The 16,883-nt window shown below is 41.8% G+C and overlaps 1 protein-coding gene across 1 annotated transcript in view; it reads right to left on the reverse strand.

Annotated features, from left to right (window-relative positions):
- The window catches only part of ADCY2 (adenylate cyclase 2), a 1,382,785-nt gene extending 1,372,154 nt beyond the window's left edge, over positions 1 to 10,631 (reverse strand). The window contains exon 1 of the mRNA XM_088442287.1: positions 10,425 to 10,631. Within this exon, the coding sequence (XP_088298413.1) occupies positions 10,425 to 10,631 (207 nt within the window). The remainder of the gene's footprint in view (positions 1 to 10,424) is intronic.
- Positions 10,632 to 16,883: the final 6,252 nt, after the last annotated feature.

A 16,883-nucleotide genomic window follows, 5' to 3' on the forward strand; every position in this document is an offset into this window, starting at 1 on the left:
CATGGGGATGGCTTATTCTATGCGTTTTTTTGTAAATTTTTGGTGTAATTTGCATACAACACAAGCGGCCGCAACCATCAGAAGAAAATTAACATACAGCGAGTGACAATGACTGACAACGATTGACTCGATCGCTAGCTGCTATCACTCGCTAGCTACAGGAGGTGCATTGTTCATGTATGGGCGTCACTTTTGTTGCGACCGACCGGCCGTGCGATCGCTTCCTTTTTCAGTTTTGCGGTTGTTAGACGTACGACCGAGCGGCCGCTTACGACCGACTCTGAATGAGGTCCTTAGACTCTTCTCAGGGATTTATGACATTTCTGAGGGCACAGTTGGTTCCTGTGCCTTAACAAATTAATTTTTTTAGAAATGTCTACAGGGAGAAGACATCATCATAAGAGGCAGAACCACCAGTCATAAATAAAGGAATTTTTGCCAATTTTTAATTCTTTAAAAAAGCACCTGCTGCTACCACCCGCATTCTTTAAAACACCTGCAGCATACTTGGGAACCCATCCAGAATTTATTTCGTTTTTTTTAAACTTGTTCCCCATATTTATTTATTTTTACCCCAAAATTCAACAATTTTCAACAAATTTCAAATTTTTTTTTTACACAGCTCATTTTTAAGGACCATTCCCAGGGGTGCAGGCTATTTTTTTTAAAGCCTGCAACCCTAAACCCCAATTTTGCACTTTTTTTCGCCTGCTAAAGGCTGGCGAAAAATTATCCCTGTTTGTTTACATTGATTTTTCACACCGGCAAAAAGTCAATGTACTGTAATTAAATATGGGGATAATGATAATAGGTGAAAATTACGTAATCTGCGATAATTTATCGCCGATAACGGGTTTTCGCCTCAAATTGAATATGACCCTTCGTGTCACAAGATTTTTCATGAATAAGAAAAGAATAACTCACTGCGCTAACTCTTACAGTGTCACAAGATTTTTTAAGAGTAAAACACTGTGCTACCACTTAGTGTCATAATATTTTTTATGAATAAGAAAATAATAACACACTGCGATACCACTTTGTGTAACAATATTTTTTAAGATTAAAACACTGCACTACCACTTACAGAGTCACAAGATTTTTTATGAATAAGAATAACACACTGCGCTACGACTTATAGTGTCACAATACAGTACGTGAATGATAAACTGCAGTCTGGCTGGCAGAGTCACCGAACAATAACAACGCAGCTACATTGCTAACACACACACACACACAAAAAGAAACAAATACTTTTTTTTTTATTTTGAGGAAGCTAATTTTATATTTCACTTTTATTTTATTACACTGAAGAAAAGCACCCCTGGACGAGGCAGATGCCCCTTCATGATCAATACAGGAACCCCTTTATGGACAACAAAGCACCCCTGCAGAGCAGCAGAGTGCCGACAGACCATCTGCAAAGTCACAAATACATGGATGATAAACTGCAGTCTGGCCGGCATTGTCACCAAACAATAATAGCATAACTAGTTACTAACTAGTAACAACCTGGCTAGCACACACAAAAAAAATTAAGAAAAGAAAAAGATTTTAATTTTAACTTTTATTTTTTATACACTGGGGAAGAGCACCCCTGGATTGACAGAGCACCCCTGGATGATGCAATACCCCTTTATGAGCTGCATCTCTAGCCCCTTGATGGACAGGACAATACAGCAGCACCCCTTTATGTACTGCAGCCCAAGCCCCTATATGGACAACAAAGCAGCAGCCCTTTATGTACTGCAGCCAGGGCCGGACTGACCATCGGGCACTTCTGGCAAATGCCAGAAGGGCCGATGGCTGCGTGGGCCAGTCTGTCCGTCTACATGGAAACAGTACTATTGAAATTGTCTCTCCCAAAATGGCCACCGCCTCATAGGAGACATCGTAGCACATTGACATTTGAGAGGTCTTCATTTGCCATGTACTGCTGCCAGACGCTAGAGGACCAGATGTACCTCTTGTAACAGGGAGCAGCTAGTTCGGCAAAATCCCGGGCAAGACCTGCATGCTGCCTCCCCTGCCTTTCAGGTAAGTGTTTTTTTTTGTTTTCATTATGTGTGTGTCTACTAGGGGCTGGCACTACTGTGGGGGGATTACTACTACTACAAGGGGGGGACAACTACTAGGGACACTGCATCAGGGGTGGTACTACTGTGGGGGGATTACTACTAGGGGAACTACTATTACAAGGGAGGGGACAACTACTCGGGGTACTATTGGGGGATTACTACTAGGGTGACTACTACTACAAGGGTGGGCTACTAATAGGGGCACTGCATCGGGGGACCACTACTGGGGGTACTGCATATGGGGGGACTACTAATAGGGGCACTACAAGGGGGGGACTACTACTAGGGGCACCACAAGGGCTACAAGGGGGGACTACTACTAGGGGCACTACACAAGGGGAGGGGACTACTACTAGGGGCACTACAAGGGGAGGGGACTACTACTAGGGGCACTGCATAAGGGGGAGACTACCACTGGGATCACTGCACCACTACTGGGAGCTCTATATAAAGGGCCTGTGTCATAAGTAAAGGGCCGGATGGATTGTCCGTTAAAGGGTGCTGTAACCCTCAAAGTGCACTCCAAACAAAATAAAAACTTATTTTCTGTGTTTGTGAATTGTGTGCACTGTGGCTGCACGTGCATCAACAAAGGAGCAGCGCCAAGCATGCGCCTGTGTCATAAGTAAAGGGCCGGCTGGCTTGTTCATTAAAGGGTGCTGTAACCCTCAAAGTGCACTCCAAACAAAATAAAAAAATATTTTCTGTGTTTGTGAATTGTGTGCACTGTACATGCATCCTCAAAGCAGCAGCGCCAAGCGTGCGTCTGTCTGTTAAAGGGTGGTGTAACCCCCAAAGTGCGCTCCACAAAAAATAAAAAATTCTTCTTTTTTTTCTGTCTTTGTGAATTGTGTGCACTGTAAGTGCATCAACAAAGGAGCAGCGCCAAGCGTGCACCTGTGTCCCATAAGTCTGTTAAAGGGTGGTGTAACCCCCAAAGTGCGTTCCACAAAAAATAAACAATTCTTTTTTTTCTGTGTTTGTGTGCGAAATGTATGCGCAGTAGCCGCACGTGAATCAACACAGCAGCAGCGCCAAGCGTGCGCCTGTGTCATAAGTCAAGGGCCGGTTTGGACATCTGGTCCGGACTGAATGACGTGCCAACAATTTCTGACATGTCTACTGTCACTGCATATGATACTGTCACCACTGACAGAATGGTGGAGGATTACATCGGTGACAGCATCCAAGTAGGCATGTCAGACAGTCCGTACCTGTACTGGCAGGAAAAAGAGGAAATTTGGAGGCCCCTGTACGAACTGGCTCTATTTTACCTGAGTTGCCCCCCCTCCAGTGTGTACTCCGAAAGAGTGTTTAGTGCAGCCGGGAACCTTATCAGCGAAAGGCGTAGGAGGTTGCTTCCACAAAATGTGGAGAAGATGATATTCATAAAAATTAATTATCAACTCTTCCAGGGAGACCAGCCTCCAGAACGTACAGAGGGACCTGTGGTGGTGGATTCCAGCGGGGACAAATTAATACTCTGTGAGGATGAGGATGTACACAACACTGAAGAGGGTGAGGAATCAGTGGATGAGGAGGATGAGGACGACATCTTGCCTCCGTAGAGCCAGTTTGTGCAGGGACAGATTAATTGCAGCTTGTTTTGTGGGGGCCCAAACAAACCAATCATTTCAGCCACAGTCGTGTGGCAGACCCTGGCGCTGAAATGATTGGTTTGTTAAATTGTGCATGCCCTGTTTATACAACATAAGGGTGGGTGGGAGGGCCCAAGGACAATTCCATCTTGCACCTCTTGTTTTTTCTTTGCATTTATGTACTGTTTGGGGCCTAGTTTTTCAAACTGCCATCCTGTCTGCCACTGCAGTGTCACTCCTAGATGGGCCACGTGTTTGTGCCGCCCCCTCGTGTCGCTTAGCATAGTCATCCATCTACCTCGGTGCAAACTTTTGGACTTAAAAACACTATTGTTAGGTGTTCAGAATAGACTGGAAATGAGTGGAAATTAAGGTTATTGAGGTTAATAATATCATAGGAGCAGAAAAAAACACAAATTCTGTGATTTTTAGCTGTTTTTTAAAAAAAAATACAGATCCAAAACACAAAACACGGAAGGGTGATTTTGGCAACACCAATCCACATCCAAAACACTAAGAAAGATCCAGATCCAAAACACGAAAAGTGGCCGATGCACTCCCCTAATATACACATATTGTTTCCCATATTTTTCTCGCTTTTCACCAAATTTTTTTGTTTGTTAAAAACTGAGCTTTTCATACTTACCCTCCCCACTTCTACCCCTAACCCTCCCAATTAGTGCCTAAACCTAACCCCCCTTCGTTCCTAGACCTAATCCTCCACCCTTCATACCTAAACCTAACCCTCCCCCTATTTCTATACTCATTCTGCTCTCCAGCTCCATTATGCCCCCTGTTCCCCTCTCCCCATGTCTGTACATGTTCTGCTCTCGCCTCCTACCTGTGCCCCCTGTTCCCCTCTCCCCATGTCTGTACATTTTCTGCTCTCCTGTGTACTCTGCCCTCCCACCTGTGCCCCCTGTTCCCCTCTCCCCATGCCTGTACATGTTCTGCTCTCCCGTGTACTCTGCCCTCCCACCTCTGTGCCCCCTATTTCCCTCTCCCCATGTCTGTACCCCTTCTGCTCTCCCATATACTCTGCCCTCCCACCTCTGTGCCCCCTGTTCCCCTCTCCCCATATCTGTACATGTTCTGCTCTCTCCTCCCACCTGTGCCCCCTGTTCCCCTCTCCCCATATCTGTACATGTTCTGCTCTCCCGTGTATTCTGCCCTCCCACCTCTGTGCCCCCTGTTCCCCTCTCCTCATGTCTGTACCCCTTCTGCTCTCCGTCTACTATGCCCTCCCACCTCTGTGCCCCCTGTTCCCTTCTCCCCATGTCTGTACCCCTTCTGCTCTCCCGTGTACTCTGCCCTCCCACCTGTGTGACCTCTGTTCCCCTCTCCCCATGTCTGTACCCCTTCTGCTCTCCGTCTACTCTGCCCTCCCACCTCTGTGCCCCCTGTTCCCCTCTCCCCATGTCTGTACCCCTTCCGGTCTCCCGTGTACTCTGCCCTCCGACCTCTGTGCCCCCTGTTCCCCTTTCATGTCTGTACCCCTTCTGCTCTCCCGTATACTCTACCCTCCCACCTCTGTGCCTCCTGTTCCCTTCTCCCCATGTCTGTACCCCTTCTGCTCTCCCGTGTACTCTGCCCTCCCACCTGTGTGACCTCTGTTCCCCTCTCCCCATGTCTGTACCCCTTCTGCTCTCTGTCTACTCTGCCCTCCCACCTCTGTGCCCCCTGTTCCCCTCTCCCCATGTCTGTACCCCTTCTGCTCTTCTGTGTACTAAGTGCCCCCTATTCTCCTCATGTCTGTACCCCTTCTGCTGTTCTGTGCTTTTTTTATGCGCTACACGCAGTGAGGCATAAATTGTCATAGGACCCAGACAGGATGGAGTAGGACCCCATTTTTTTTAAAGTGAGGGGTCCCTGGGACCCACACTTTTTTTAATTTAGTGCAATCATTGGGTGTAAGGGGCATTATTGTGTGTAACTTGAATGAGGGGCACTACTCTGCAGTGTAATGTGACAAAGGGGCACTATGGTATGGAATAATTTGAATTGGGGGTACTATTGTGTGCTCACGCCCCTTCTCAGCGAACACACTGTTTTTTTCGATGCGCGCCTATGGTGCGCATACTACCATATTCTTTTGGGTCAGGGGGAAACCAAAGCTCTTTATGTCTACAGGGCATCAAAATGTGTAGTAACAGCTCTGCTTTGGTGGCACAGATGTGTCCTCCTCTGCTCCGCTCCCCTGCCCTAAAAAATTCCTACAGTGAACACCATTTAATCCTCTACAACTGCTAGGCTAGGCCTTGGTCAATTGGTAAATACCTTTCCTTTACTTTGTGCGTGACATATACTAACGTAGCGCCAGCTTTACCTAACAGAACTAACCAAATGTTTAAATATGGCACATGTATGAATCCCCTGCAGGATGTGCTGTTTTGTGTGTATTTTAATACAGAGAATGATGTACACTTTTATGTTCTAATATTAATTATATGTGTAAGCGCATAGACTAAGATGTGGGAGGAGTCAGGATTAGTAAGGGGAGGAGTCTATGCCAGGAGCCAGATGCTGACGCGAGGTGGGCCTGTGTGCTTTAAAATGCCAGGGCCTATTTTTAGTCCCAGTCCGGCCCTGACTGCAGCCCCTGCCCCTTGATTGACAGAACAACAGTGAGTGACACAGCAGTGCACCCCCAACTTTATGTACTGCAGCCCCAGCCTGACAGCACTGCACCCTTGAACAAATAGTGACAAGTCACTGACAACAACAGACAAAACTTACTGTGCTCTAGAAGAACAGAGCACGTCTGCTCTGTACACTCTTCACATCCGGAATGAAAATGGCGCAGATCACCAGGACATTTATACAATCCAAAACGCACGAGAATCTGACAGCGGGATGATGTTTTGCCTCACTTTGGATTCTGAGTAAAGCAGAAAACCCCAAGCCGAACTATGTTCGAGTGGGTTCTGTTCTCGGAAACCGGACCCACTCATCTCTAGATGAAACAGCCACTAATCTTTTTGCAACCACTGAATATTTGCTAAATGAGGTACATTTGGAAAGACCTGAATTGTCAGCTACACTATTAGAGTTGTAAACAAATATTTGCTTAGTCAGTATAGTAGAATGTTTTAAATATTTGTAGAAAATTACAGAAAAAAATACATTGTCTGTCTCACCTTTGGTCTGCTAACCAGTCTCATCACTCCCTCAAGATTCAGAAATATCCATATGGACTTCCTAACTACCTGGTTGCTGGTGATAGTAATTAATTGAAACCTCTGGAGGGGGTACTGTAACTATACCTTACAAGTAATTTTTTTATGAGAAATCTGGAGGATCCCACCAAATGCACCGTGGGTCATACCTTAAAACATAAGTAAATTATAAATTATGATACTGGGTGTGGTTTCAGCGCGCTGTGTACAAGCCCGCACTAATGACACCTGCTTTTACTGCATGGAGCAGGGGAATATCTCTCCACTTCATGCTAACAAAATGAATGCAGTTTTTTAAGTATGTATTATTAAAATAAGGTTATTTTAGTAATAGAATCATAAACCAATGGGTTGAAGTAATTATAATATTGACCTTAGAATATGCTTTACAGTAGTGCATGTAAGGGAGTTTCTGAGAACCCAGAAACAACCCTGTACAGTACTGGCCGACAGACATCAATAAGAGGATAGCTCTTATGAGTCGGCCGGGAGCAGAATAGAGAGCTGCTGCCAGTGTCAATGCTGAGCGCAGTACTGCCAGGTGCCACTAGATACTCACATCTCCATTTATGCTGTCGGCCCTGCAGTGCTGACCACAAACTGAAAGCTGAGCTGACTGAGGGATGGTATGCAGCTCAGAGGCGGGAGCATGCTAGGGATGGACATTGGAAGCCTGGCGTCGAATGGTTGCCAGGCTTCCGGCATCAAATCCAGCAATGCGATGGCAACTAGCCATAGTATTGCAACTATTAAATAGTATATCCATCGCGATGGTTATACTAACAACCAAAAAGGGGATGGAGCCTCTGTGAAAGGGGCGGAGCCTTGGGGTACCCCTGTCCACATCTCACCTAAATGCTGGGCTGCCCCTTAGCTCCCCCTAAACTGAGAATAGTTGCCGTGCACATGCGTACAGCATCTATTCTCCTGCTGCACACCTGCTGCTCTGCATACAGTAGCAGAGCAGGGTTTTGTGCTCCCCCACTACAGCCAGTCATTGAATGGGCATCAGAAAGCTGCATCTGATCGCTGCCAACCATCAAATTCCCAGTATTCGAAGGAAAAAGTACTTTCATCGAATTGGAAACTTCGATGGTTGCTAACTATCGGCTTCCGATGTCCATCCCTAGAGCACGCAGTGTGAGGGAGAGACCTGACTAAGAGGGATTCAAGAGATACCGCTCAGATGGATCAATAGCTGGGATCCTACAGAGGAAGTGAGAGAGTTTTGGTTTTGTATGTGATCTATCTACAGTTATCACTCTCGGGGGGGTTTCTACATCTATCTATCTACCTATCTATTTTACAGTCTCTCCCTCTATGGGGGGATTCTACATCTATCTATCTGTCTATCTATCTATCTACAGTGTCCCTCACACTGGGGGGTTTCTACAGCTATCCTTCTACAGTGTCTCACTCTCTGGGGGGTTTGCACATCTGTCTACAAGCTCTCACTACCTGAGGGGTTTCTACTTTTGTCTATCTACAGTATCTCACTCTCTGGGGGGGGGGTTCTACATCAATCTAACTATCTATCTACAGTGTCTCACTTTCTGGGGGGCTTCTACATCTATCTATATATATTATCTCACTCTCTGGGGGGATTTCTACATCTATCTACAGTATCTCACTCTCTGGGGGTTTATGCATCTATCTATAGTCTCTCACTCTCTGGGTGGGGTTCTACATCTATATATCTACAGTCTCTCACTCTTTGGGGGGTTTCTACATCTATCTATCTATCTATCTATCTATCTATCTATCTATCTATCTATCGTCTCTCACTATCTGGGGTGTTTCTACATTTATCTATATATTTATCTATCTACAGTATCTCACTCTCTGGGGGATTTCTACATCTATCTATCTTATAGTCTCTCACTATCTGGGGGGTTGCTACATCTATCTATTTATCTACAGTGTCTCACTCTCTAAGGAGTTTCTACAATCTATCTATAGTCTCTCACTTTCTTGGTGGGTTCTACATCTATCTATCTATAGACTCTCACTATATTGGTGGGTTATACATCTATCTATCTATAGTCTCTCACTCTCTTGGTGGGTTCTACATCTATCTATCTATCTACAGTCTCTCACTCTCAGTTTCTTTCTAAATCTTCACCATTTGGGCTCAAGGTTCTTGTAAGAACAGCAAGACCATTTGGACCTTGTTGGATGTTGCCATATTGTTGATGGTTGCAAAGGGGCTCCCATAACAGATCAAGTTTCAGGGCCCCAAAAATGTACATCTGCCACTGAGGGCAGCACCCTCAAATCAGGACTCTTGGGAGGTGTTATGAGTACAATCAAATTGATAGTAGTACAGTAAAAAACAAAAAAACAAAACCAAGGTGGTTGCTGCCCCAGTGACACTGTTCTCCAGCTTTTGGTGTGCCTAGCAATTCACTGTGTGCATCCTCAGGTTATGCCAGTTCCCATCTCTCTGCTCCTGTCTTTTTTGTGATTTCTTCATGTCGCATGCACTGCGGGTACAGAGTTGCTCTGGTACGGCCTTATCAAAAACAGACTTTGAGCTGGTTGGTATAGGAGTGAGAGCATTTATAAAAGGTGGAAAAGAGAGTGTCTCTTCTTCTAATGACATCCAGCTCTGTAAAGAGCAGGAACCATTCCAAGCCACAGTGAAAAGAGGCACCCTGTGCACCCAATCAAAATCTACAAATTATTCTGTTAAAAATTTGTTAGCAAAAATCCAATGTTTCAGTATGCTTCAAACAGCAGAGCTTGGAATGCAGAATACTACAGCCACTTTCTCACATTAGAAGTATGGGTTAACTTATCGTCCAGCACAAACTTTGCCTTTTTGATAGCTACTGAATTAAAATGATTGACATAGGAAATTTCCAACTATTTACCTTCAGCTATATAACTTGGCCTGACCATTCCAATGCCTCAAAATGAATCAAGGACATAACCTATATACCTTAAATAAAATACCATTTCTCGAATACAGATTCACTGTGAATGCTACAAATGAGTATTTCTACAAACTCATATAATACAGAACTTTTATGAAACAGCTTCAATAATAATATCAGGTCATAGTTAACTAATAAACTAGACTACATCTTATATCTAATATGGGAATAGTATAGGAGCCTCATACAATACAGTCTACACTGTAAAGTAACAAACACCACAATCACATAGCCCTTTACGCAATTAGACATATAAATTATGTCTAATCATTCTATTCTAGTTAAAGGGAAAGTTTTCTATAAATGACAGATAAATAATACTTTTTTTCAGCTTTTTTTTTGTTTTAATGAGTTAAACAAGTTATTTATGATGTCTGCACAGCACCATTCACTACAGTGTTAAAAAGGAGGGAGCAGAAGTATATGTGCAGAGATTGACCTAAATTGAAGCTATGGATACTATAACCTATATTTCATATATCAATGTAAAAATGCAATATTTGCTAGGTTCTCCGGGCTCCATGAGTTCAGCAAACAACTAATTGTAAATAAATATAAAACTATCCATATTGCAAGTTTTTACTGTAACTACTTTTTAACAGCACATAGTGCAGGGTCTTGTAAATGAAATCTCCTTACCAGCCCAGAAGCAAAGAAGACAGCAAGCAATGCCAGGCATGTCCCCATCACAATGAGAAGCAGAAAGACGATGAGAGGGTGCTGCTGGCTCATGCAGTAATAGGACTCATAGAGCCAGTCCCTGGACTTCTGCTGCTCTTGCCTAATAACCACATCTTCTGTCCTCTCAAGAAAATAGCGGCGTCTCCTCATTGCTCCTTGCCACATTTCTGACAGCTGGAGGGGACACAATTGCTGTGATATTTGTTTCCCACTTAGGAAATAGAAGGACAGCAGCCAACAAGAAAATCCAGTCTCCTTTATTATTGTTCTCCTGTAAACCTATGTGTTGTGTTTAAGTAGGATCAGAGTAAAGCAGGTTGAGAGTTGAGAAGAAAACTCCTGTCTCATGATGCTAATAAAGGAATGAGTTAAACAGTAGGCACCAAAATGATAGCTGTAAGGTTGCTCTAAGTTTCCAGAGTATGCTTCAAGGCGTATGTCAGATGAGAACAATAAAGCAGAGTGCACACCCTTCCTCCGTCTCAGCATCAGCAGCAGCCTCAGCACACGGCTCATTCATTCATAATAGGCTCTCTCCTTCCTCTAATAGGGAAATAGCACACACAGAAGAAGCATGCTGAGTGTGAGGTGTATGGAAACCTGACTTATTCCACCAGCTTCCTATAGGATATGTCATTGTCTGGTGGCCAGTCAGAATGAGCAGTTTCCTTTTTTTGTTCTGGTTATTTGCTATTCCAGTAGCTAGAGGCTGTTAAAGAAGTACAGCAATTCTCTGGCACCGAAGCACTGGCTGGGAGCCTGGATTGGGAACAATTTCTTATGTGCTTAGATAGCAAGATTTCATTATCCTTCTTCAAAAAGACTCACTTTATCATCATATGTAACATTAAAATGTAAATGTTGGAATAAAACAGATAAATTAGAACATATCAAATGAACCCTTAACAAAGAATAGTACAGGCATATACTGTATTTACAAAGAATAGTACAGGCATATACTGTATTTACAATGAATAGTACAGGCATATACTGTATTTACAAAGAATAGTACAGGCATATACTGTATTTACAAAGAAAAGTACAGGCGCATATACTGTATTTACAAAGAATAGTACAGGCATATACTGTATTTACAAAGAATAGCACAGGCATATACTGTATTTACATAGAATAGTACAGGCATATACTGTATTTACAAAGAATAGCACAGGCATATACTGTATTTACATAGAATAGTACAGGCATATACTGTATTTACAAAGAATAGCACAGGCATATACTGTATTTACATAGAATAGTACAGGCATATACTGTATTTACAAAGAATAGCACAGGCATATACTGTATTTACATAGAATAGTACAGGCATATACTGTATTTACATAGAATAGTACAGGCATATACTGTATTTACAAAGAATAGTACAGGCATATACTGTATTTACATAGAATAGTACAGGCATATACTGTATTTACAAAGAATAGTACAGGCGCATATACTGTATTTACAAAGAATAGTACAGGTATATACTGTATTTACAAAGAAAAGTACAGGCGCATATACTGTATTTACAAAGAATAGTACAGGCATATACTGTATTTACAAAGAAAAGTACAGGCGCATATACTGTATTTACAAAGAATAGTACAGGCATATACTGTATTTACAAAGAATAGTACAGGCATATACAGTATTTACAAAGAATAGTACAGGCACATATACTGTATTTACAAAGAATAGTACAGGCATACTGTATTTACAAAGAATAGTACAGGCGCATATACTGTATTTACAATGAATAGTACAGGCATATACTGTACTTACAAAGAATAGTACAGGCATATACTGTATTTACATAGAATAGTACAGACATACTGTATTTACAAAGAATAGTACAGGCATATACTGTACTTACAAAGAATAGTACAGACATATACAGTACTTACAAAGAATAGTACAGGCATATACAGTATTTACAAAGAATAGTACAGGCATATACTGTATTTACAAAGAATAGTACAGGCATACTGTATTTACAAAGAATAGTACAGGCGCATATACTGTATTTACAATGAATAGTACAGGCATATACTGTACTTACAAAGAATAGTACAGGCATATACTGTATTTACAATGAATAGTACAGGCATATACTGTACTTACAAAGAATAGTACAGGCATATACTGTATTTACAATGAATAGTACAGGCATATACTGTACTTACAAAGAATAGTACAGGCATATACTGTATTTACATAGAATAGTACAGACATACTGTATTTACAAAGAATAGTACAGGCATATACTGTACTTACAAAGAATAGTACAGGCATATACTGTATTTACAAAGAATAGTACAGACATACTATATTTACAAAGAATAGTACAGGCATATACTGTATTTACAAAGAATAGTACAGACATATACAGTACTTACCAAGAATAGTACAGGCATATACAGTATTTACAAAGAATAGTACAGGCATATACTGTATTTACAAAGAATAGTACAGGCATACTGTATTTACAAAGAATAGTACAGGCGCATATACTGTATTTACAATGAATAGTACAGGCATATACTGTACTTACAAAGAATAGTACAGGCATATACTGTATTTACAACGAATAGTACAGGTATATACTGTATTTACAAAGAAAAGTACAGGCGCATATACTGTATTTACAAAGAATAGTACAGGCATATACTGTATTTACAAAGAAAAGTACAGGCGCATATACTGTATTTACAAAGAATAGTACAGGCATATATATTGTATTTACATAGAATTGTACAGACATACTGTATTTACAAAGAATAGTACAGGCACATATACTGTATTTACATAGAATAGTACAGACATACTGTATTTACAAAGAATAGTACAGGCATATACTGTACTTGCAAAGAATAGTACAGGCATATACTGTATTTACATAGAATAGTACAGACATACTGTATTTACAAAGAATAGTACAGGTATATACTGTATTTACAAATAATAGTATAGGCATATACTGTATTTACAAAGAATAGTACAGACATACTATATTTACAAAGAATAGTACAGGCATTTTACTGTATTTACAAAGAATAGTACAGACATATACTGTACTTACAAAGAATAGTACAGGCATATACAGTATTTACAAAGAATAGTACAGGCATATACTGTATTTACAAAGAATAGTACAGGCATACTGTATTTACAAAGAATAGTACAGGCGCATATACTGTATTTACAATGAATAGTACAGGCATATACTGTACTGACAAAGAATAATACAGGCATATACTGTATTTACAAAGAATAGTACAGGCGCATATACTGTATTTACAAAGAATAGTACTGGCATATACTGTATTTGAAATAAATAGTACTGACACATACTGTATTTACAAAGAACAGCATAGGCATATACTGTATTTACAAAGAATTGGACAGACCTATACTGTACTTACAAAGAATAGTACAGGAATATACTGTACTTAGAAAGAATAGTACAGGCGTATACTGTATTTACAAAGAATAGTACAGGCATATACTGTACTTAGAAAGAATAGTACACATATACTGTACAGTATTTACAAAGAATGGTACAGACATATACTGTATTTACACAGAATTGGACAGACCTATACTGTACTTACAAAGAATAGTACAGGAATATACTGTACTTAGAAAGAATAGTACAGGCGTATACTGTATTTACATAGAATAGTACAGGCATATACTGTACTTAGAAAGAATAGTACAGGCATATGCTGTATTTACAAAGAATAGTACAGGCATACACTGTATTTACAAAGAATAGTACAGGTATATATTGTACTTACAAAGAATAGTACAGGCATATACTGTATTTACAATAGGACATGCGCATATACAGTATTTACAAAGAATAGTGCAGGCATATACTGTATTTACAATAGGACATGCGCATATACAGTATTTACAAAGAATAGTACAGCCATATACTGTATTAACAAAGAATAGTACAGGCGCATAAACTGTATTTACAAAGAATAGTACAGGCATATACTGTATTTACAAAGAATAGTATAGACATATACTGTACAGTATTTACAAAGAATAGTGCAGGCGTATACTGTATTTACAAAAAATATGACAGACATATACTGTATTTACAAAGAATAGTACAGGTGCAAAAACTGTATTTACAAAGAATAGTACAGGCATACACTGTACTTACAAAGAATAGTACAGTCATACACTGTATTTACAATGAATAGTACAGGCATATACTGTACTTACAAAGAATAGTACAGGCATATACTGTATTTACAAAGAATAGTATAGACATACTGTACAGTATTTACAAAGAATTGTACAGGCATATACTGTATTTACAAAGAATAGGACAGACATATACTGTACTGTATTTACAAGGAATACAGCTATGCCCAGTTAACGTGCACCCGCGACCCCATAGAATTGCATGATGCGAACGCAGTGTGCGCCATACCGTACCGTAGTGTATGCAGCCGCATGGCGCGATGCGCACGCATGTTTGTAGCGTGATCAGCAGCGATGTTAGCGGACGCATCTATACTACAAGTAATTACTTTATTTACAAAGAATAGTACAGGAATATACTGTATTTACAAAGAATAGTATAGACATATACTGTACAGTATTTACAAAGAATTGTACAGGCATATACTGTATTTACAAAGAATACAGCTATGCCCAGTTACTTCCTTGCTGCTCACACGGAAAATCGCGACACGTATGGCGTGAGTCACGCGGACGAGAATGGTTACGTGCACCCGCGACCCCAAAGAATTGCATGATGTGAAAGCAATGTGCAGGAATATACTGTATTTATCACTATTCATGATGGTAAAAAGTAGGGGTGAGCGGGTTCGGATTTCTGAAAACCGAACCCCCCCGAGCCCCCCCGATCCGAGGCAGATTCGAGTCAGGCTCGACTTTTCCCGCCTGACTGGGATCTGAAATCGAGGCAAAACGTCATCATCCCGCCTTCCGGGTCTCGCGGGTTTTGGATTCTATATAAGGTACCCGCATCAGCGCCATTTTCTCACTTGGCTGTGGACAGTGAAGAGGGAGGGTGGGAGTTAGGGCTGGCTGGACTGTGTAGTGTAGTGCAGTGTAGTATTCTGCTGTGCTGTGCTGTGCTGCTGTTGTCCACTCCTCCAAAGTCCATAGGGGCTGGCTGTGTTGTGCTGTGCTGCTGTTGTCCATAGGGGCTGTGTCCACTCCAAAGTCCTGTGCAGTGTCCCAGTCCTAAAGGGGTGCTGTAGTGTTGTCCAGGGGGTGCTCTGTCCATCAGGGGTGCTCCCCCCAAGTGCAAAAAAATATATATTTTTTCTGTGTTTGTGAATTGTGTGCGCAGTAGCCGCACGTGCATCAACAAAGCAGCGCCAAGCGTGCGCCTGTGTCATAAGTAAAGGGCCGGCTGGCTTGACCGTTAAAGGGTGCTGTAAACACCAAAGTGCACTGCAAACCAAATAAAAAAATATTTTCTGTGTTTGTGAATTGTGTGCATTGTGGCTGCACGTGCATCAACAAAGGAGCAGCGCCAATCGTGCGCCTGTGTCCCATAAGTAAAGGGCCGGCTGGCTTGTCCGTTAAAGGGTGCTGTAACCCCCAAAGTGCACTCCAAAAAAAATAAAAAAATATATTTTTTTGTGTTTGTGAATTGTGTGCCCAGTAGCCGCACGTGCATCAACAAAGTAGTGCCAAGCGTGCGCCTGTGTCATAAGTAAAGGGTTGGCTGGCTTGACCGTTAAAGGGTGCTGTAACCCCCAAAGTGCACTCCAAAACAAATAAAAAAATATTTTCTGTGTTTGTGAATTGTGTGCACTGTGGCTGCACGTGCATCAACAAAGGAGCAGCGCCAAGCATGCGCCTGTGTCCCATAAGTAAAGGGCCGGCTGGCTTGTCCATTAAAGGGTGGTGTAACCCTCAAAGTGCGCTCCACAAAAAATAAAAAAATTCATTTTTTTTCTGTTTTTGTGAATTGTGTGGGTTGTAGCCGCCCCTGCATCCTCAAAGCAGCAGCGACAAGCGTGCGTCTGTCTGTTAAAGGGTGGTGTATCCCTCAAAGTGCGCTCCACAAAAAATAAAAAAATCTTTTTTTTCTGTCTTTGTAAACTGTGTGGGCTGTAGCCGCACCTGCATCCTCAAAGCAGCAGCGACAAGTGTGCGTCTGTCTGTTAAAGGATTACATCGGTGACAGCATCCAAGTAGGCATGTCAGACAGTCCGTACCTGTACTGGCAGGAAAAAGAGGCAATTTGGAGGCCCCTGTACAAACTGGCTCTATTTTACCTGAGTTGCCCCCCTCCAGTGTGTACTCCGAAAGAGTGTTTAGTGCAGCCAGGAACCTTGTCACCGAAAGGCGTAGGAGGTTGCTTCCACAAAATGTGGAGAAGATGATGTTCATAAAAATGAATTATCAACTCTTCCA

Source organism: Taudactylus pleione, unplaced genomic scaffold (assembly GCF_031769625.1).
Source record: "Taudactylus pleione unplaced genomic scaffold, aTauple2 ptg000309l, whole genome shotgun sequence".
NCBI lineage: Eukaryota > Metazoa > Chordata > Amphibia > Anura > Myobatrachidae > Taudactylus > Taudactylus pleione.